General features: G+C 43.8%; 1 protein-coding gene across 1 annotated transcript in view; it reads right to left on the bottom strand.

Annotated features, from left to right (window-relative positions):
- The window catches only part of LOC117749141 (PH and SEC7 domain-containing protein 1-like), a 54943-nt gene that overhangs the window by 13423 nt on the left and 21520 nt on the right, over window positions 1–20000 (bottom strand). The window contains exon 8 of the mRNA XM_034559363.1: window positions 6903–6946. Coding sequence (XP_034415254.1) covers window positions 6903–6946 — 44 coding nt within the window. The remainder of the gene's footprint in view (window positions 1–6902; window positions 6947–20000) is intronic.

Raw genomic sequence — 20000 nt, 5'->3', positions numbered from 1 at the left:
GTCGGAGATAACGGATGCTTCAGGAAACAACAACAACAACAACAACAACAACAAAAACAACGTGTCTGCAACTTCTGAGGCAACACGGCAACTCCACTTGTTACCAGGCGGCAAAAGTTCACCCCAAAAATAGAAAGAATGGAGGGATGCCGAGACCCCCGAGACCCCCGAGACCCCCGAGACCCCCGAGACCCCCGAGACACCCGAGACCCCCGAGACCCCCGAGACCCCCGAGACCCCCGAGACACCCGAGACCCCCGAGACCCTCGAGACCACCGAGACCACCGAGACCCCCTTGACCACCGAGACCACCGAGACCCCCGAGACCCCCGAGACCCTCGAGACCACCGAGACCACCAAGACCACCGAGACCCCCGAGACCCTCTAGACCACCAAGACCACCGAGACCACCGAGACCCCACTATGAGTAACCAACAGTACTTCAGTTAACCCCAAACAGGAGCCAGGGAGGGAGGGAGAGAGAGGGAGGGAGGGAGAGAGAAAGAGGGAGAGAGAGAGAGGGAGAGAGAGAGAGGGAGAGAGAAAGAGGGAGAGAGAAAGAGGGTCTCGGGGGAGGCAGAAACAGAGCCAATGAGCATCTAGCCTGTTGCCTGGTAACTGCTGAATCCCATCTACACAGAGACAAAGTGGAGAGGAGGAGAGAGAGAGGGAGAGAGAGGGAAGGGGAGGGAGAGATGGAGAGAGAGGGAAGGGGAGGGAGAGAGAGGGAAGGGGAGGGAGAGATGGAGAGAGAGAGAGAGAGAGAGGGAGAGAGAGAGGGAGAGAGAGAGAGGGAGAGAGATAGAGAAAGAGAGAGAGAGAGGGGGGAGAGACAAAGCTGATCCTTCTCTGATGGCAGAACATTATCCACAATAAATGAGCCAGAAGAGAACAAAGGAAAGGAAACAGGAGGAAATGAAAGAAGAGGTTAAGCAAAGAAAAAGATAGGAAAGGAAAGGAGGAGAAGAAGAAGAAAGAACGAGAGAGGAAAGGAAAGGGAAGGAAAGGAGGAGGAGAAGAAGAAAGAACGAGCAGAGTAAAAGTGAAGAAAGGTTAAGAAAAGATATTCAAGGAAGAGACGAAAGATGAAAAGATGAAAGAAAGAGAGCAGAAAGGAAAAGAAAGGAACAAGGGAACAGGAGAAGACAACTAAATAAAGGGAAGGAAATGAAGAAAGAAAGGGAAAGGAAAGGAAAGGAAAGGAGAAGTGGAAAATGAATTAAGAAAAATCAAATTAAAAGAGCGGAGAGGAGAAGAGAGGAAAGGAAAGGAAAGAAAAATATATCAATGAAAAGGAAAGAAAAGAAGGAAAGAAAAAGAAACAGAGGAAAGGAAAGAAATGGAGGAAGGAAGGAAGGAAGGAAGGAAGGAAGGAAGGAAGGAAGCGAAAGAAAAGGAGTGATGCAACGTGAAGAAAGGACTGAACATGTCGACCAGTTGGAAGAAATGCATGCTGGGATATTTGTGCTGCTGCTCCAGTGGCGGAAGAGGACATCACGTCTCATGCTGGATATCGTTTATGGATACAAACCATAAAGATACTTTGTTTCATTTGAGTACTTTGATGAGTACTTGAGGTACTTGTATGAGTAATACTTCACACTTCTACTACATGCCAAAGGTTTACTCACTACATGTATTTAAATAACTTCACTGACTTAGATTTATATTATTAATATATAGGTTATATAAATTGACTAACTAATTCTAAAAAATAAATTGAATGGAATATTATAGTTTAAACTGCCAGCAGTATATCAAATATCTACAATGATTACAGGCTGCGACAATTAAAGCGATGAACACATGAATGCATCAATTACTTCATACTCATCACTTCATCATCACTTCATACTCATCACTTCATACTCATCACTTCATACTCATCACTTCATCATCACTTTATACTCATCATACTCATCACTTCATACTCATCACTTCATCATCACTTCATCATCACTTCATCATCACTTCATACTCATCACTTCATACTCATCACTTCATACTCACTTAATCATCACTTCATACTCATCACTTCATCATCACTTTATACTCATCATACTCATCACTTCATCATCACTTCATACTCATCACTTCATACTCACTTAATCATCACTTCATACTCATCACTTCATCATCACTTTATACTCATCATACTCATCACTTCATCATCACTTCATACTCATCACTTCATCATCACTTCATACTCATCACTTCATCATCACTTCATCATCACTTTATACTCATCATACTCATCACTTCATACTCATCACTTCATCCTCATCACTTCATACTCACTGCATCATCACTTCATACTCATCACTTCATACTCATCACTTCATACTCATCACTTCATACTCATCACTTCATACTCATCATACTCATCACTTCATACTCATCACTTCATCATCACTTCATACTCATCATACTCATAACATCATACTCATCACTTCATACTCATCACTTCATACTCATCACTTCATCATCACTTCATACTCATCACTTCATCATCACTTCATCATCACTTCATACTCATCACTTCATACTCACTTCATCATCACTTCATACTCATCACTTCATACTCATCATACTCATAACATCATACTCATCACTTCATACTCATCACTTCATCATCACTTCATCATCACTTCATACTCATCATACTCATAACATCATACTCATCACTTCATACTCATCACTTCATACTCATCACTTCATCATCACTTCATACTCATCACTTCATACTCACTTCATCATCACTTCATACTCATCACTTCATACTCACTTCATCATCACTTCATACTCATCACTTCATACTCATCACTTCATCATCACTTCATACTCATCACTTCATACTCATCACTTCATCCTCACTTCATACGTTGACATTCTGACACTCAGTTCCTATCCATAGATCTCCCTGCAGCTCCGACTTGTTGCGTTTCTCTTTCGCCCCCCCCCACCTCCTCCACCTCCTCCACCACCTCCACCACCTCCACCACCTCCACCTCCATCTCCACCACCTCCACCACCTCCACCTCCACCACCTCCACCTCCACCTCCACCACCTCCACCTCCACCACCTCCACCTCCATCTCCACCACCTCCACCCCCACCACCTCCACCTCCACCACCTCCACCTCCACCCCCACCACCTCCACCCCCACCACCTCCACCTCCACCCCCACCACCTCCACCTCCACCACCTCCACCTCCACCCCCACCACCTCCACCTCCACCCCCACCACCTCCACCACCTCCACCTCCACCCCCACCACCTCCACCACCTCCACCCCCACCACCTCCACCCCCACCACCTCCACCACCTCCACCCCCACCCCCACCACCTCCACCCCCACCACCTCCACCTCTACCACCTCCACCCCCACCCCCACCACCTCCACCCCCACCACCTCCACCTCTACCACCTCCACCCCCACCCCCACCACCTCCACCCCCACCACCTCCACCTCCACCCCCACCACCTCCACCTCCACCTCCTCCACCTCCAACACCCCCACCCCCACCACCTCCTCCACCTCCACCCCCACCCCCACCACCCCCACCACCTCCACCACCTCTCTCCCTCCACTCTCCACCCCCGCTGCTGAATGAGGAAGCATGTGTGTGTGTGTGTGTGTCTTTGTTTGTGTACGAGTGGATAACATGTGGGTGCATCCAACTGCAGCGCCGAGAGTGACCGAGTCTTTTTCTCTGTGGGGGTGTGAAACAACATCTATCGCAGCGTTTTGCATTGTGTTGAAATACTGTGTGGTCACACACACACACACACACACACACACACACACACACACACACACACCTGTTATGAAATGCACATGCCAGATTTCACATATACAATGTGTATTCAAGTGATCGCAGTTTGTTTTAGTGTCTGAAGTCACACTTCGACTGAACTAGAGAACAATGTCTTCCTTTAGTGGTTTAGATCTGTTATATTTTATTGGTCTTTTTCATAGTGTAATTAAAATATTGTAATATATGTTACTTTGTTACATTACTTTGTTACATTACTTTGTTACATTACTTTGTTACGCTAATTTGTTACGCTAATGTTTTACGCTAATGTTTTACGCTAATGTTTTACGCTAATGTGTGTACGTTGTTGCGTTACGTTGTTGCGTTACGTTGTTACGTTACATTGTTGCGTTACGTTGTTGCGTTACGTTGTTGCGTTACGTTGTTGCGTTACGTTGTTGCGTTACGTTGTTGCGTTACGTTGTTACGTTACGTTGTTACGTTACGTTGTTACGTTACGTTGTTACGTTGTTGCGTTACGTTGTTGCGTTACGTTGTTGCGTTACGTTGTTGCGTTACGTTGTTGCGTTACGTTGTTGCGTTACGTTGTTGCGTTACGTTGTTGCGTTACGTTGTTGCGTTACGTTGTTACGTTACATTGTTGCGTTACGTTGTTGCGTTACGTTGTTGCGTTACGTTGTTGCGTTACGTTGTTGCGTTACGTTGTTACGTTACGTTGTTACGTTACGTTGTTACGTTACGTTGTTACGTTACGTTGTTACGTTGTTGCGTTACGTTGTTGCGTTACGTTGTTGCGTTACGTTGTTGCGTTACGTTGTTGCGTTACGTTGTTGCGTTACGTTGTTGCGTTACGTTGTTACGTTACGTTGTTACGTTACGTTGTTACGTTACGTTGTTACGTTATGTTGCTGCGTTACGTTGTTACGTTACGTTGTTACGTTACGTTGTTACGTTATGTTGCTGCGTTATGTTACGTTGTTAAGTTTTTACGTTGTTACATTGTTACGTTACGTTTTTACTTTACGGTGTCACGTTTTTACATTGTTATGTTACGTTGTTACGTTACTTTACGTTGTTATGATACACTGTTGGGAAACATTGTTGCGATACATTGTTCTTTATCTTGTTATTTTATGTTATGTTGCTACTTTGTTATGTCAATATTTTAAAACAAACCATGATCTTTTCACAGCGTTAACCTTGTGACAACAAGGCTGATTTAAAAGTGATCTGTGAAATACATTTTTGGGTCAGAAACATCGATATTCAACAAATCCACTGATTAGCAGCAACTTACAATGCCAACATTTTATCTGGTGACTGGGTTTGTGTAGCATGAAGGGGACTAAAACTACATTTAAGTGTTCAAATCTGAATTAATGACAAGTAAATCCTCAAAATGCATTATATTCTGATACAATATTCTCATAAAATCTAATATATGTGATTCTTGACGCCTGCTGTTCTAGTTTTTCTCTGTGCACCAGAACAAAAAGATAGATTTCCTTTTATGTGAAAACCTACTTGGCAATGAACCCGTTTCTATTCATGGATATATTAGAAGACAACACACACTATTTTTTTCCTGTGATTACAATCTGCAAATTGCAAAACGCACAAACCAACCGTGCAACCATTTCCCATCGAGACGAGCACAAGGACAAAGCAAAGCATCATTTCTCTGCTCTGAAGTGTATCCGTCACAAGACGCCAGTCCTTGATCTTCATCTCAGAGACTCAGAGTTATTAGCATGTGAACAAAAATGTCCTCCGCGTGATGAAATATGCATCAACTAAGCAAGTCGGGTGTGAAAGCGGTGGCAAGTGACACTGTGCTCTGCTCCCACACCGCTGAGACAGAACCCACTCAATCACCCACTGATCTCTGGATCTGTAGCTCTCGGTTTGAGGTGGACTCTCTCTCTGCGGTGTTTACGCGTCTCAAACCGACATCTTGCCGTGTTTAAACAGCCGTCATCATGTCAGGCGAGATGTTTGAACCGGATCGGCCGCCTCTCTCCTCGGACCACTTTTCGGGAGCGCTGCTGCAGCTATTTCTGGAGAGGTGGCGGTCACACCTTCTCACAGCATACAGGTAGAGAGACATTTAATTTGAGTGTCTCTCTCTCTTAGACAATGTCTCTTTTGTGTTTTCTCCCCCCAGAAATATTCACATGCGCCGAAGCCAACGCACACACGGATGCATTTCCTGCGTGCTCTTGCATCCGTCTGTTCCTGTGTGCCGAGAGAACACAGGGAGGAGAGAGCAATGCGGTAGCCGCGGAGTCGTATCCATGGTGCCGTAGCTATGGCAACAAAGCTTGGAAAAGCTGGTGACTTAATTGGCGTCTCCGAGGCGCTCTGGGTGCCGCGATCCAGAATAGCAACCCTTGACACAGTAATGTCGTCTTCCACATGGCAGACGGCACTCACGTCACCAACGGGGCCGTTCATCAATACCCCTTATTGTGTCAGGACAACGTGTGTGTGTGTGTGTGTGTGTGTGTGTGTGTGTGTGTGTGTGTGTGTGTGTGTGTGTGTGCGTGTGTGTGTGTGTGCGTGTGTTTACACGGCTTTCGGTTAATCGTTGACGAGGCAGAAACAAAGTCACAGAGGAGGAGGAGAATATTAAATAATTGACGTTTTAAGGACAGACACAAACGGGCTAAAATATGTTTTTTTTTTATTTTGAGAGTTTTATTTTAGACGAGTGGAAAGCAAAAACCTCCAAAATACACATTCAGGTGTTTAATTTACTACTTTGTCTGTTTGCGTCAGTAGTTTCTATTAGATAATGCCTCATTTACATATTTAAACATGACATTTCAGAACACATGAGATAAAAGATAATTATCTTAATCAACAGTGGAAGTTTCATGGTGATATCTATGAGGTATGAAGCTTTATGTAGAGGGGTTAGTTCACACAGCATTCAGAGCCTCTTTTATTCTACATTTATTAATAAAAACTATATATTATGAAGCTTTATGCAGAGGGGTTTGTTCGTCTTCCCTCAAATGTGTTCCAGGTAAATAACTCACGAGGAAAAGGACGGAAACAGAGGAGGAGAAAACCAAATAAATGCAGTTTTATGTGAATAATATCAACGTGAAATGACTTACAGAGTCCACTGCAGCTTCTGGTTCTTGATGGAGTTGTAGAGCGCCTGGAAAACAAGAACATCACATATTCAGCCCAACACGTGGCGGCTATCAGCCGATCGGGTGCGTCGTGGTCCTCAGTGAGCTGAAGACGTTCAATAAACTGCAGAGGAGAAATGTCCCCGCTCCCCACGCGGCCCTCGCTGCCCTTTGCCGGAGATAAACTCGCTTTCTTTTTGCCCAAAACAATCCATCAATCATCCAATCAGTGAGCTGCAGAAAGCCGTTATCCGCCCGACGACGGACGGACGATCAATCGGCCCGATAAATAATTCAGACTTCAAAACGCAAACGCATCGACCGGCGTGAAGCAAAATTAAGTTATAGCTCAACAACACGAAGACAATAAAAAACGTTTTTTAAAATCGATTACAAAATAAAACCAGACAAAAAACCCAGTAGTACTGTACATAAAGTATAGCTTACTGTACTTTCAATTATAAGATTTGGCATAAAACAGTATTGTGCTGTTGAAATCTGTTTTACAGGCCTGAAGATAAACGGAAGGCCATCAATGCCGAATTAAAAGAAAAGTAAATTGTATATGAAAAGACCCATAAATTACCCGTGTAATCCAACTACTTTATTACTGAGCATATTATTTCAACAGCATTTGTAAACAGATGATTTTTGTATCCATATAAATGTTTAATCTCTGTATTTTGTTTATAGCATTTTAAAGTAAGTTCAGCAGTCAAATAAATGTGGTTTTAAAAAAAGTGTAATATTTGCAAATCAACTATAAGTATGACATAGTAACATAAAATGGAAATACTGTACACATTTTCTGTAAAATCAACTTTGAAACTTTAAAATCTGAGTCGGTTTTTGGCAAACACATCAAATTAAATACCTTATAAATCAAAGTAAAAGTCATATAACAATCCATATTGCTATAAAACAGTTCTGCTCAATGGTTTGCAGATTCCTTAGTATTAACGCCAAGTTTCTGCATGTTTGTCTAATTTCTACAAACTTTATTTAGGTTATCGAGATGTTTCTTTGGATTCATTCCAACTTGTTTGTGATCGGACTCCTTTTCCCTTCTTGTATTTTTTCTTTCTCGTTATTTTTTGAGGTCATTGTTTCCACAAAAATCCCCTCGTTTTCTTTCATTATCATCAAAATGTATCAACACAACAACAACAACAACAACAACAACAACAAGTAGCAGCGGGGAGAATGACAAAGTGCAACGAGGGAGCTGCGAGGCTTTAGAAACAATCAAGACGATTCCCAGCTCCTGCGGACCAGACGGCATGAGGTGAGGCCGCTGATGGACATCAGAGGTGATGAAGAGGACCCTTCAGGGCTCTTCATCACCGCCTCCTTCACCTCTGAATTCCTGGCGGACCGCCGCCATTCGTTCTCTCCAACCACGAGAGCGTAATTGCCACAAGGGGGCAAGAAACCGCGCTCTCAGCTAAAATCGATCATTTCCCATTACGGGCTCTGATCGAAGAGCTGCCGCTAATGGTCTCCACTGGTATTCTTGCTGTTTTAGACTTCCAACCCATTATGAATATGATTCTGTTGCCTGGTGACTTTTAGTCGAATGAAATTGGATTTCTAACGAGGTTTGATTCGGCGTGCCTAATCAGAAATACTTCCCATGAATATTAACGACTTCGTCCTGGCTCCCGTCGGCCGACTGTAAATATGTTGGCGTTCGAACTAAATGCGCTCGCACATTTTAATAATCACACGCGAGAAATACAGCTGAGCTTCTCGGAGTCGGACGATTTCAAAGTGGAAGACAAACCGCTTCTGTGGCACAAATGTAGTCGGCATCAAATATTAACGGGGAATTTGTAATCTATCCAAAGTTGACTGACGTGCCACAACATGCATCAGGAGAGGTGTGGCTGATTGACCCTGCAGCGTTACTCATGAATGAAACTGTAATTAACGTGTGAACAGTGATTGATGGAGCTGCGGCTAATTATTGATTCATATGCAGATTATTTTTCTCGATTAGGTTCATAAAATGTAAAAAACTGCTAAAAGGTGACCTAGAACATAGCTTATTATTGCGTAACATTCTCACACTCGATACCGTAACCGTCTGATACGTAACCGTCTGATACGTAACCGTCTGATACGTAACCGTCTGATACGTAACCGTCTGATACGGAACCGTCTGATACGTAACCGTCTGATACGTAACCCTCTGATACGTAACCATCTGATACGTAACCATCTGATACGTAACCGTCTGATACGTAACCATCTGATACGTAACCCTCTGATACGTAACCGTCTGATACGTAACCGTCTGATACGTAACCATGTGATACGTAACCGTCTGATACGTAACCATCTGATACGTAACCATCTGATACGTAACCGTCTGATACGTAACCATCTGATACGTCTGATACGTAACCCTCTGATACGTAACCGTCTGATACGTAACCATCTGATACGTAACCCTCTGATACGTAACCGTCTGATACGTAACCATCTGATACGTCTGATACGTAACCATCTGATACGTCTGATACGTAACCATCTGATACATCTGATACGTAACCATCTGATACGTAACCGTCTGATACGTAACCCTCTGATACGTCTGATACGTAACCATCTGATACGTCTGATACGTAACCCTCTGATACGTAACCATCTGATACGTAACCGTCTGATACGTCTGATACGTAACCATCTGATACGTCTGATACGTAACCATCTGATACATCTGATACGTAACCATCTGATACATCTGATACGTAACCATCTGATACGTCTGATACGTAACCATCTGATACGTAACCATCTGATACGTAACCATCTGATACGTAACCATCTGATACGTAACCGTCTGATACGTAACCATCTGATACATCTGATACGTAACCATCTGATACGTCTGATACGTAACCCTCTGATACGTCTGATACGTAACCATCTGATACGTCTGATACGTAACCCTCTGATACGTAACCATCTGATACGTAACCCTCTGATACGTCTGATACGTAACCATCTGATACGTAACCATCTGATACATCTGATACGTAACCGTCTGATACGTAACCATCTGATACATCTGATACGTAACCCTCTGATACGTAACCGTCTGATACGTAACCGTCTGATACGTAACCGTCTGATACGTAACCGTCTGATACGTAACCATCTGATACGTAACCCTCTGATACGTCTGATACGTAACCCTCTGATACGTAACCCTCTGATACGTAACCCTCTGATACGTAACCCTCTGATACGTAACCCTCTGATACGTAACCCTCTGATACGTAACCGTCTGATACGTAACCGTCTGATACGTAACCGTCTGATACGTAACCGTCTGATACGTAACCGTCTGATACGTAACCGTCTGATACGTAACCGTCTGATACGTAACCGTCTGATACGTAACCCTCTGATACGTAACCGTCTGATACGTAACCGTCTGATACGTAACCCTCTGATACGTAACCGTCTGATACGTAACCCTCTGATACGTAACCGTCTGATACGTAACCGTCTGATACGTAACCGTCTGATACGTAACCCTCTGATACGTAACCCTCTGATACGTCTGATACGTAACCCTCTGATACGTAACCCTCTGATACGTAACCCTCTGATACGTAACCCTCTGATACGTAACCGTCTGATACGTAACCGTCTGATACGTAACCCTCTGATACGTAACCCTCTGATACGTAACCCTCTGATACGTAACCCTCTGATACGTAACCCTCTGATACGTAACCATCTGATACGTAACCGTCTGATACGTAACCGTCTGATACGTAACCATCTGATACGTAACCCTCTGATACGTAACCGTCTGATACGTAACCCTCTGATACGTAACCATCTGATACGTCTGATACGTAACAAACTTTCAGCTTAAGCCTCAGTTCTAATTCCCAAACAGACAAATACACGAACCGCCAAGTACTCAACGGACCCCTGAAGTTCTGTTGGAGGACGCCTTCCTAACCTACCCAAGTACTTCTGTTCCCTAAACCTAACCAAGTACTTCTGTTCCCTAAACCTAACCTATTTGAGTTGACTAAACCTTTAACGTTTTTTCCTGAAGAGCATTTTTCATTCGTACCAACACACAAAAAGAAGACACGCTGTTCATGTGAATCCTCGGGGAACACAACAGAGGCAACAGCAGAGGGACTCTGTGGATTTAAAGATAGAAGCCCGAAGAGGAAGGTTTCTAAAAAAGAAACAGCAAAGGTAGGCCGGCGGAGGCGGAGTGCAACGCCAGAGGTATTCAGTGTGGAGGACGCACAGACGAGGATGGATGTTCGTCACCTTCACCTACTTGCTTCATCAACGTCACAAACGAGAGCCATTAGCCTCGAGGGGTGGCTCCACACAACCCGCTGCACTCAAACGCCCCACGCTCCATATGTGGACAATGCAACACGCTGCACTCAAACGCCCCACGCTCCATATGTGGACAATGCAACACGCTGCACTCAAACGCCCCACGCTCCATATGTGGACAATGCAACACGCTGCACTCAAACGCCCCACGCTCCATATGTGGACAATGCAACCCAATGCACTCAAACGCCCCACGCTCCATATGTGGACAATGCAACACGCTGCACTCAAACGCCCCACGCTCCATATGTGGACAATGCAACACGCTGCACTCAAACGCCCCACGCTCCATATGTGGACAATGCAACACGCTGCACTCAAACGCCCCACGCTCCATATGTGGACAATGCAACACGCTGCACTCAAACGCCCCACGCTCCATATGTGGACAATGCAACATGCTGCACTCAAACGCCCCACGCTCCATATGTGGACAATGCAACACGCTGCACTCAAACGCCCCACGCTCCATATGTGGACAATGCAACACGCTGCACTCAAACGCCCCACGCTCCATATGTGGACAATGCAACACGCTGCACTCAAACGCCCCACGCTCCATATGTGGACAATGCAACACGCTGCACTCAAACGCCCCACGCTCCATATGTGGACAATGCAACACGCTCGGACCGGAAATCAATACACAATACAGCCCATAGTTCAGAATGTGTCACTGTGTCATGGTTCGCTGTGTGAGGATTAAGAATAAGGAGTAAGGAGTAAGGAGTAAGGAGTAAGGAGTAAGGAGTAAGGAATAAGGACTAATGAATAAAGAGTAAGGAATAAGGAATAAGAAATAACAGTAAAGAATAAGGAATGAGGAGTAAAGAATAAGGAATAAGGAGTAAAGAATAAGGAGTAAGGAATAAGGAGTAAGGAGTAAGGAATAAGGAGTAAGGAGTAAGGAGTAAGGAGTAAGGAATAAGGAGTAAGGAGTAAGGAATAAGGACTAATGAATAAAGAGTAAGGAATAAGAAATAACAGTAAAGAATAAGGAATGAGGAGTAAAGAATAAGGAATAAGGAGTAAAGAATAAGGAGTAAGGAATAAGGAATAAAGAGTAAGGAATAAGGAATAAGAAATAACAGTAAAGAATAAGGAGTAAGGAATAAGGAATAAGGAGTAAAGAGTAAGGAATAAGGAGTAAGGAATAAGGAATAAGGAGTAAAGAGTAAGGAATAAGGAATAAGGAATAAGGAATAAGGAATAAAGAGTAAGGAATAAGGAATAAGGAATAAGGAATAAAGAATAAGGAGTAAGGAATAAGGAATAAGGAGTAAAGAGTAAGGAATAAGGAATAAGGAATAAGGAATAAAGAATAAGGAGTAAGGAATAAGGAATAAGGAGTAAAGAGTAAGGAATAAGGAATAAGAAATAACAGTAAAGAATAAGGAGTAAGGAATAAGAGTAAGGAATAAGGAGTTAGGAATAGGGAATAAGGAATAAAGAATAAGGAATAACAGTAAAGAATAAGGAGTAAGGAATAAGCGTAAGGAATAAGGAGTAAGGAATAAGGAGTAAGGAATAAGGAATAAGGAATAAGAAATAACAGTAAAGAATAAGCAATAAGGAATAAGAAATAACAGTAAAGAATAGGGAATAAGGAATAAGGAGTAATGAATAAGGAGTAAGGAATAGGGAATAAGGAATAAGAAATAACAGTAAAGAATAAGGAATAAGGAATAAGGAGTAATGAATAAGGAGTAAGGAATAGGGAATAAGGAATAAGAAATAACAGTAAAGAATAAGGAATAAGGAATCCGCAGTGAAAACCCTTCCAGATCAATTATGAATTAGTGTTATTCGGTGTAAGATATAATTTGTTATGACACGTGTCACGAAATAAAGCAGTAAAATAAAGATGAACCTCAGGATGACGACCAGCAGCACTTTCATGACGATGGGTGACTTAGTCAAAGTAACAGGAGATACGTCTTTCTATTTGGGGTATACCTTCCTCCTCTTCCGGGCCTGAGGGTGGTTCTGTCCGTCCTGAGCCTTCCCCAGCAAGTCCGGAAACACCAGGGGTTTGAGGGACCGCGAGCGCGGCGTTCTGGGGTAGCGGAACGGGTCCATCATGCGGAAGTCCCTCCCGTAGCGCACGGTGCACAGGGAGCGCGAGCGGAGGCGCCCCGCAGAGTGCAGGCTGTTCACGCCGATCATGCTCCGGACATTCAGAACCGGACCCCCCCAAAAAAGGGTTCAGTCTGTAAAGTCTTGAATTAGTCCTGCAGAAGATAAGTTGATCCAAAGAGATGAAAGAAGAAGAGGAAGACAGTCCCCTGATCTGGGATCTGTCCGGTGGACCCCGACGTGCCCAGCTGGAGGTGGTTACTGGGAGCAGCCGGTGATCAGCACCGTGAGACTGCTGTCAGCAGGCATCACCCCGCCCCCCCCCCCCTGAGTGTCTTGATCAACGCCCACCAGGCAGCACCGGGGCGCCCACATGCCGCTGAATTATGGACGAGGCCGCCATGGATTATACATGTGCAGGAACAACGATAAATCCAGCGGCTCTCCTCCGAAGATGTGCCCGCTCGGGTCGCTCCGTGGAGCGGCTCCGTGGAGGAGGAGCTGGGCACGGCACGCGCTCCCAGCGGGGAGCCTCGCGACAAGTTGCCCAAAGAGGTGACGACACCTGTCCAGCTGTCCACGGGGTGATGTATTTATCGGCGACGACACAAACACGGGGACGGATCCTGAAAAGACCTGCGCTCACGGGCACGCGCGCACGCGCAGATGGCGGAGGTGTGAAGGGACAGCCGGCGTGAAAAACAGATGGGCGACAAATGCGGAAAAAATCAAGAAGTACAAAATGTTTGACATAAAACACACACACACACACACACACACACACACTCACACTCACACACACACACACACTCACACTCACACTCACACACACACACACACACACTTAGGAGGTGCGGAGGGAGGACTTCACAGAAGAGAATCCAAAGAGAGAGCTCGATTTCGTCACAAGACCCTCAAACCCCCCCAAAAATGCGATGTAAATTAAGAGAGAGAGAGAATACTATTAAAAATATAATAATCAATAAGAAAGAGAGGCGGCTTGTAGAAGCGGAGAGATGCGGTGCTGACTGTAAAATGGACACCATCAGTTTGAGAGTGTCAGATTATCTCACTCCTTCTTCCTCCCGATGTCTCGGTCCATGTGTGGAAGTCCGCTGTCATGGTCCCGGTCCCCCCCGAGCCCCCCAGCCCCCTTCCTGTGATCCACTTCTCTCAGTCTCCCTCTCAGACTCTCGTGGTCTCATCTCTCCGCATCGCGCTCGGTGTTTAGGGGGAAAATGCGCCGCTGATGTCCCTCGTGCCTTCCCCGGTCTTTGCGTGCGCGTGTGCGCGTGTGCGTGAGAGAGAGGATGCCCGGTGTATCTGTTTGTTGCACACGTCCAATACAGCGCTTCCCTCCTTCTTGCTGCTGCGGAGGACGAGGAGGAGGAGGAGAAGAAGGATGAGGAGGAGGAGGAGGATGAGGAAAGGATGAGGAGAGGAGGAGGAGAGGAGGAGGAGAGGAGGAGAGCTCGCTGCCTGAATCGCAGGTCGCTAAACGAAGCTGTAGGGACGGTGCTCTCCCTCTGCCTCCGCTTGGTCAATGCGCACCTCCCCCCCCACCCCCCCCCCCACCCCTCCCTCCCTCCCCCCCTTCATCGCCAACAAATCACAGTCTGCGTCCCCCCCCCCCACACGCACACACACGCACACGCACACAGACACGCACGCTTTAAAACATCTATTTACTCGCATTGGTGAATTAGTATTCGGTGTTGGTCTCGTGGGGGAGAGGACATCGGCCACCAGGTGTGCAGAAGTTCAACATGTTGGGAACAATGAAATGAGCTTTCCTTCCAAAGTTAATCTTCATGTGTTAAAGCTGCATTCTCTCTACTGACCACCAGGGGGCGACTCCTCTGGTTGTATAGAAGTCTATGCTTCATGTGTTAAAGCTGCATTCTCTCTACTGACCACCAGGGGGCGACTCCTCTGGTTGTATAGAAGTCTATGCTTCATGTGTTGAAGCTGCATTCTCTCTCCTGACCACCAGGGGGCGACTCCTCTGGTTGTATAGAAGTCTATGCTTCATGTGTTGAAGCTGCATTCTCTCTCCTGACCACCAGGGGGCGACTCCTCTGGTTGTATAGAAGTCTATGCTTCATGTGTTAAAGCTGCATTCTCTCTCCTGACCACCAGGGGGCGACTCCTCTGGTTGTATAGAAGTCTAAAGCTGCATTCTCTCTTCTGACCACCAGGGGGCGACTCCTCTGGTTGTATAGAAGTCTATGCTTCATGTGTTAAAGCTGCATTCTCTCTCCTGACCACCAGGGGGCGACTCCTCTGGTTGTATAGAAGTCTAAAGCTGCATTCTCTCTTCTGACCACCAGGGGGCGACTCCTCTGGTTGTATAGAAGTCTATGCTTCATGTGTTAAAGCTGCATTCTCTCTCCTGACCACCAGGGGGCGACTCCTCTGGTTGTATAGAAGTCTATGCTTCATGTGTTAAAGCTGCATTATCTCTTCTGACCACCAGGGGGCGACTCCTCTGGTTGTATAGAAGTCTATGCTTCATGTGTTAAAGCTGCATTCTCTCTTCTGACCACCAGGGGGCGACTCCTCTGGTTGTATAGAAGTCTATGCTTCATGTGTTAAAGCTGCATTCTCTCTTCTGACCACCAGGGGACGACTCCTCTGGTTGTATAGATGTCTATGCTTCATGTGTTATAGCTGCATTCTCTCTTCTGACCACCAGGGGGCGACTCCTCTGGTTGTATAGAAGTCTATGCTTCATGTGTTAAAGCTGCATCCTCTCTTCTGACCACCAGGGGACGACTCCTCTGGTTGTATAGAAGTCTATGCTTCATGTGTTATAGCTGCATTCTCTCTTCTGACCACCAGGGGGCGACTCCTCTGGTTGTATAGAAGTCTATGCTTCATGTGTTAAAGCTGCATTCTCTCTTCTGACCACCAGGGGGCGACTCCTCTTCTCTCTTGATTTATTCCCTCAGTAAACTCGTGACACGGACAGCGGTCTCCTGGGTGAAAGTCGTGTCATTTCGACTCAACAACACTCACCTTCATCCTCTTCTTCACTCTTAATAACGGTCGATATACGACGTCACTTTCTAATGATTCCTGTTGGTGTCCTGATGAATGTCGTTCTTTCTAAAGTGATAATGCCACGTGAGCCCTCGTTAACACCAATATATTGATTAAAGACGCTTTAATGCACAGACAGTTGTATGTCAATCTCACTCATAAAAAGAAAGGAAATAAGTGTAAAATGTTACCAAAATGTTGAACTATTCCTTTAAAAGCTCTACAAACATGCATATATATACTGTACATATACATATGTATATATACCGTACATATACATATGTATATATACCGTACATATACATATGTATATATACCGTACATATACATATGTATATATACTGTATGTATACATATATATATGTACTGTATATATACATATATATATGTACTGTATATATACATATATATATACAGTATATATATATGTATACATACAGTATATATACATATGTATATGTACTGTATGTATACATATATATATACTGTATATATATACATATATATATACAGTATATATATATGTATACATACAGTACATATACATATGTATATATACAGTATATATACATATATATATGTACTGTATGTATACATATATATATATACTGTATGTATACATATATATATATACTGTATATATACATATATATATACAGTATATATATATATACATACAGTATATATACATATGTATGTGTACTGTATGTATACATATATATATATATACTGTATATATATATACATATATATACAGTATATATATATGTATACATACAGTACATATACATATGTATATATACAGTATATATACATATATATATGTACTGTATGTATACATATATATATATATACTGTATGTATACATATATATATATACTGTATGTATACATATATATATATATATACTGTATGTATACATATATATATGTACTGTATGTATACATATATATATATACTGTATATATACATATATATATACAGTATATATATATATATATATATATATACAGTATATATATATATGTATACATACAGTACACATACATACATACAGGACCTTCCAGTCGGCTCCAATGCCTCTGACGATGAGTGTGTGTGTGATTTAATTCTTCATAAACAGCCTCACACACACTTCATTTCTGGATGAACGTTTAACCTCTAAATTTAAAAAGCAACCAAACGAATCATTACCAAAAACACACACTTTGTGAACCCTTAAACGCAACGTTCCTCTTTTCTTTCACAACTTGTCGTCGTTAATATTTCACGCTCCTGAACCTATTGCGTAATAATCAACTGCACCTGGGTGCCTCCTTTCCTCTTCCTCCTTTTTCTAAATTTAAAACGTCACCGTTAAAGTTTAATGGGACTGAACCCCCCCCCCCCCCCCCCCCCCCTCCCCTCCAGCTGTGACTTCACCAGGAGGGACTGACCCCCCCCCGCTGTGACATCACCAGAAGGGACTGACCCCCCCCCCCGCTGTGACATCACCAGAAGGGACTGACCCCCCCCCGCTGTGACATCACCAGAAGGGACTGACCCCCCCCCGCTGTGACATCACCAGAAGGGACTGACCCCCCCCCGCTGTGACATCACCAGAAGGGACTGACCCCCCCCCCCCCGCTGTGACATCACCAGAAGGGGAAGAGAACGGGACGTCGGTGACCTTTGACCCCTCAAAACAACCCGAGGAGGTAACAAAACACCTGTCTGTCTCCTCGTCTCCTCGTCTCCTCGTCTCCTTCCAAAGCACCGCGGGGCCTCTGAGCAAAGCACTTAACCGCGAGTTTCACTCCAGAAACCAAAACAACTGGGCTTTTATTTATTTATTTACTTGTTGTTACCTCGTGTCCTCTATCTGCTGTCAGTCTCTTCTCCCACTCATCCTGTCTGAATGCCTCCCTCTGGGGGGGGGGGCGTGTCCTCGTCTCCTCTGACCTCAGCAGCTGTCTCTCCTTCACACTCGGTCTTTCTTCCTCCCCTTTACGCTTCAATACTCCTATTTATTTATTTATTTTTGTTTATGTCGCTCCATTTCAAAAAGGATGAATATGGATCGAGATCTTCGTCTTTATTGGTCTTTTTTTTATTTTTATGAGTTTACGTCACGAAAGAAATGAAAACGTAAATAAATCATTTGTTTTTGTACATGGCCGCAGTCTTTATATTGTTATATTGTTATATTGTTATATTTTTATATTGTTATATTGTTATATTTTTATACTGTTCCACTTGATTTTGAGTCTTTTATCTTTTTATACTCGTACTCTTATCACTGCTTATCGGTTCGGTTCTTTTTGATTATTATCTGAGAAATAAAAGAAAATACATTGATTTATTATTCTCGTCTGTAAAGAAATATTCTTTCTCGTAGGAAATAGAGCTTTTGTTTTGGGACTATTTCCGGCGGCGGATGGACACACGACCTGTGAGGTCTTGGGTTACGGACGACCTTCAGAGACCTTTTTAAAAAAAGAAGAGCATTCGTCACGTGACGGTCGTCCAGCATTAATAAAGCAACATTAATACTGCACGACGAGGACAAGAGGAAGAGAGGAAGAGGAGAGGAGAGGAGAGGAAGAGGAGAGGAAGACGGGAGAGGAAGACGAGAGGAGAGGAAGAGAGGAGAGGAAGATGGGAGGAGAGGAAGACGAGAGGAAAGGATGAGAGGAAGACGGGAAGACAGAAGAGAGGAAGAGGAGAGGAGAGGAAGAGAGGAGGAGAGGAAGACGGGAGAGGAAGACGAGAGAGGAGAGGAAGAGGAGAGGAGAGGAAGAGAGGAGGAGAGGAAGACGGGAGAGGAAGATGAGAGAGGAGAGGAAGAGGAGAGGAGAGGAAGAGGAGAGGAGAGGAAGAGGAGAGGAGAGGAAGACGGGAGGAGAGGAAGAGGAGAGGAGAGGAGAGGAGAGGAAGACGGGAGGAGAGGAAGAGGAGAGGAGAGGAGAGGAAGACGTTGTGCAGCTCTGGAGTGAAAATAGACAAAATGTTTTGTTAAAAATTAATTTTTTTCTGCCGAGGAGAGGACGACCCGATGTGTTATTATAATAATATTATATATTACATCTGATACATAAATATAAAAGCCGGGTTTTAATGGAGAATAATGATTATTTTCATTATGGATTAATCTGCTGATCATTTTCTCCATTAATTGATTGATTGTTGTTGTTTGTAAAAAATAGTGAAAATAGTGACAAATATCACAAATACCCAGAAAGAAATGAGTCGATTGACAGAAAGAAAACATATTATTTTTATTATTTTTTAATAAAGTTAAACAATGTTTGTTTAGTCCTCAACTTTATTAAAAAATAATAAAAAAATAATAAAAATAACTTTATTAAAAAAATAATTCAAATAATTCAAATAATTCAAATAATTCAAATAATTCAAATAATATTTCTTTCTGCTGTCGTTTAACATTTCCACCTTCAGAACCTCGTTCAAGTCGTCCGTCTCTCCGCCATCGATCGATAACGTCGACGCTCATAATCACCGTTTGAAGACGGACAACGTTTTCATTTCAGCACAATTTGTTCTCCGGGCTGTAAAGCGGGCGGGTAACCTACTTCAGAG

Source organism: Cyclopterus lumpus, chromosome 19 (assembly GCF_009769545.1).
Source record: "Cyclopterus lumpus isolate fCycLum1 chromosome 19, fCycLum1.pri, whole genome shotgun sequence".
In the NCBI taxonomy this organism is placed as follows: Eukaryota; Metazoa; Chordata; class Actinopteri; order Perciformes; family Cyclopteridae; genus Cyclopterus; species Cyclopterus lumpus.
The sequence above is the reverse complement of the archived record's forward strand: the minus strand, read 5'-3'. Positions and strand labels throughout refer to the sequence as shown.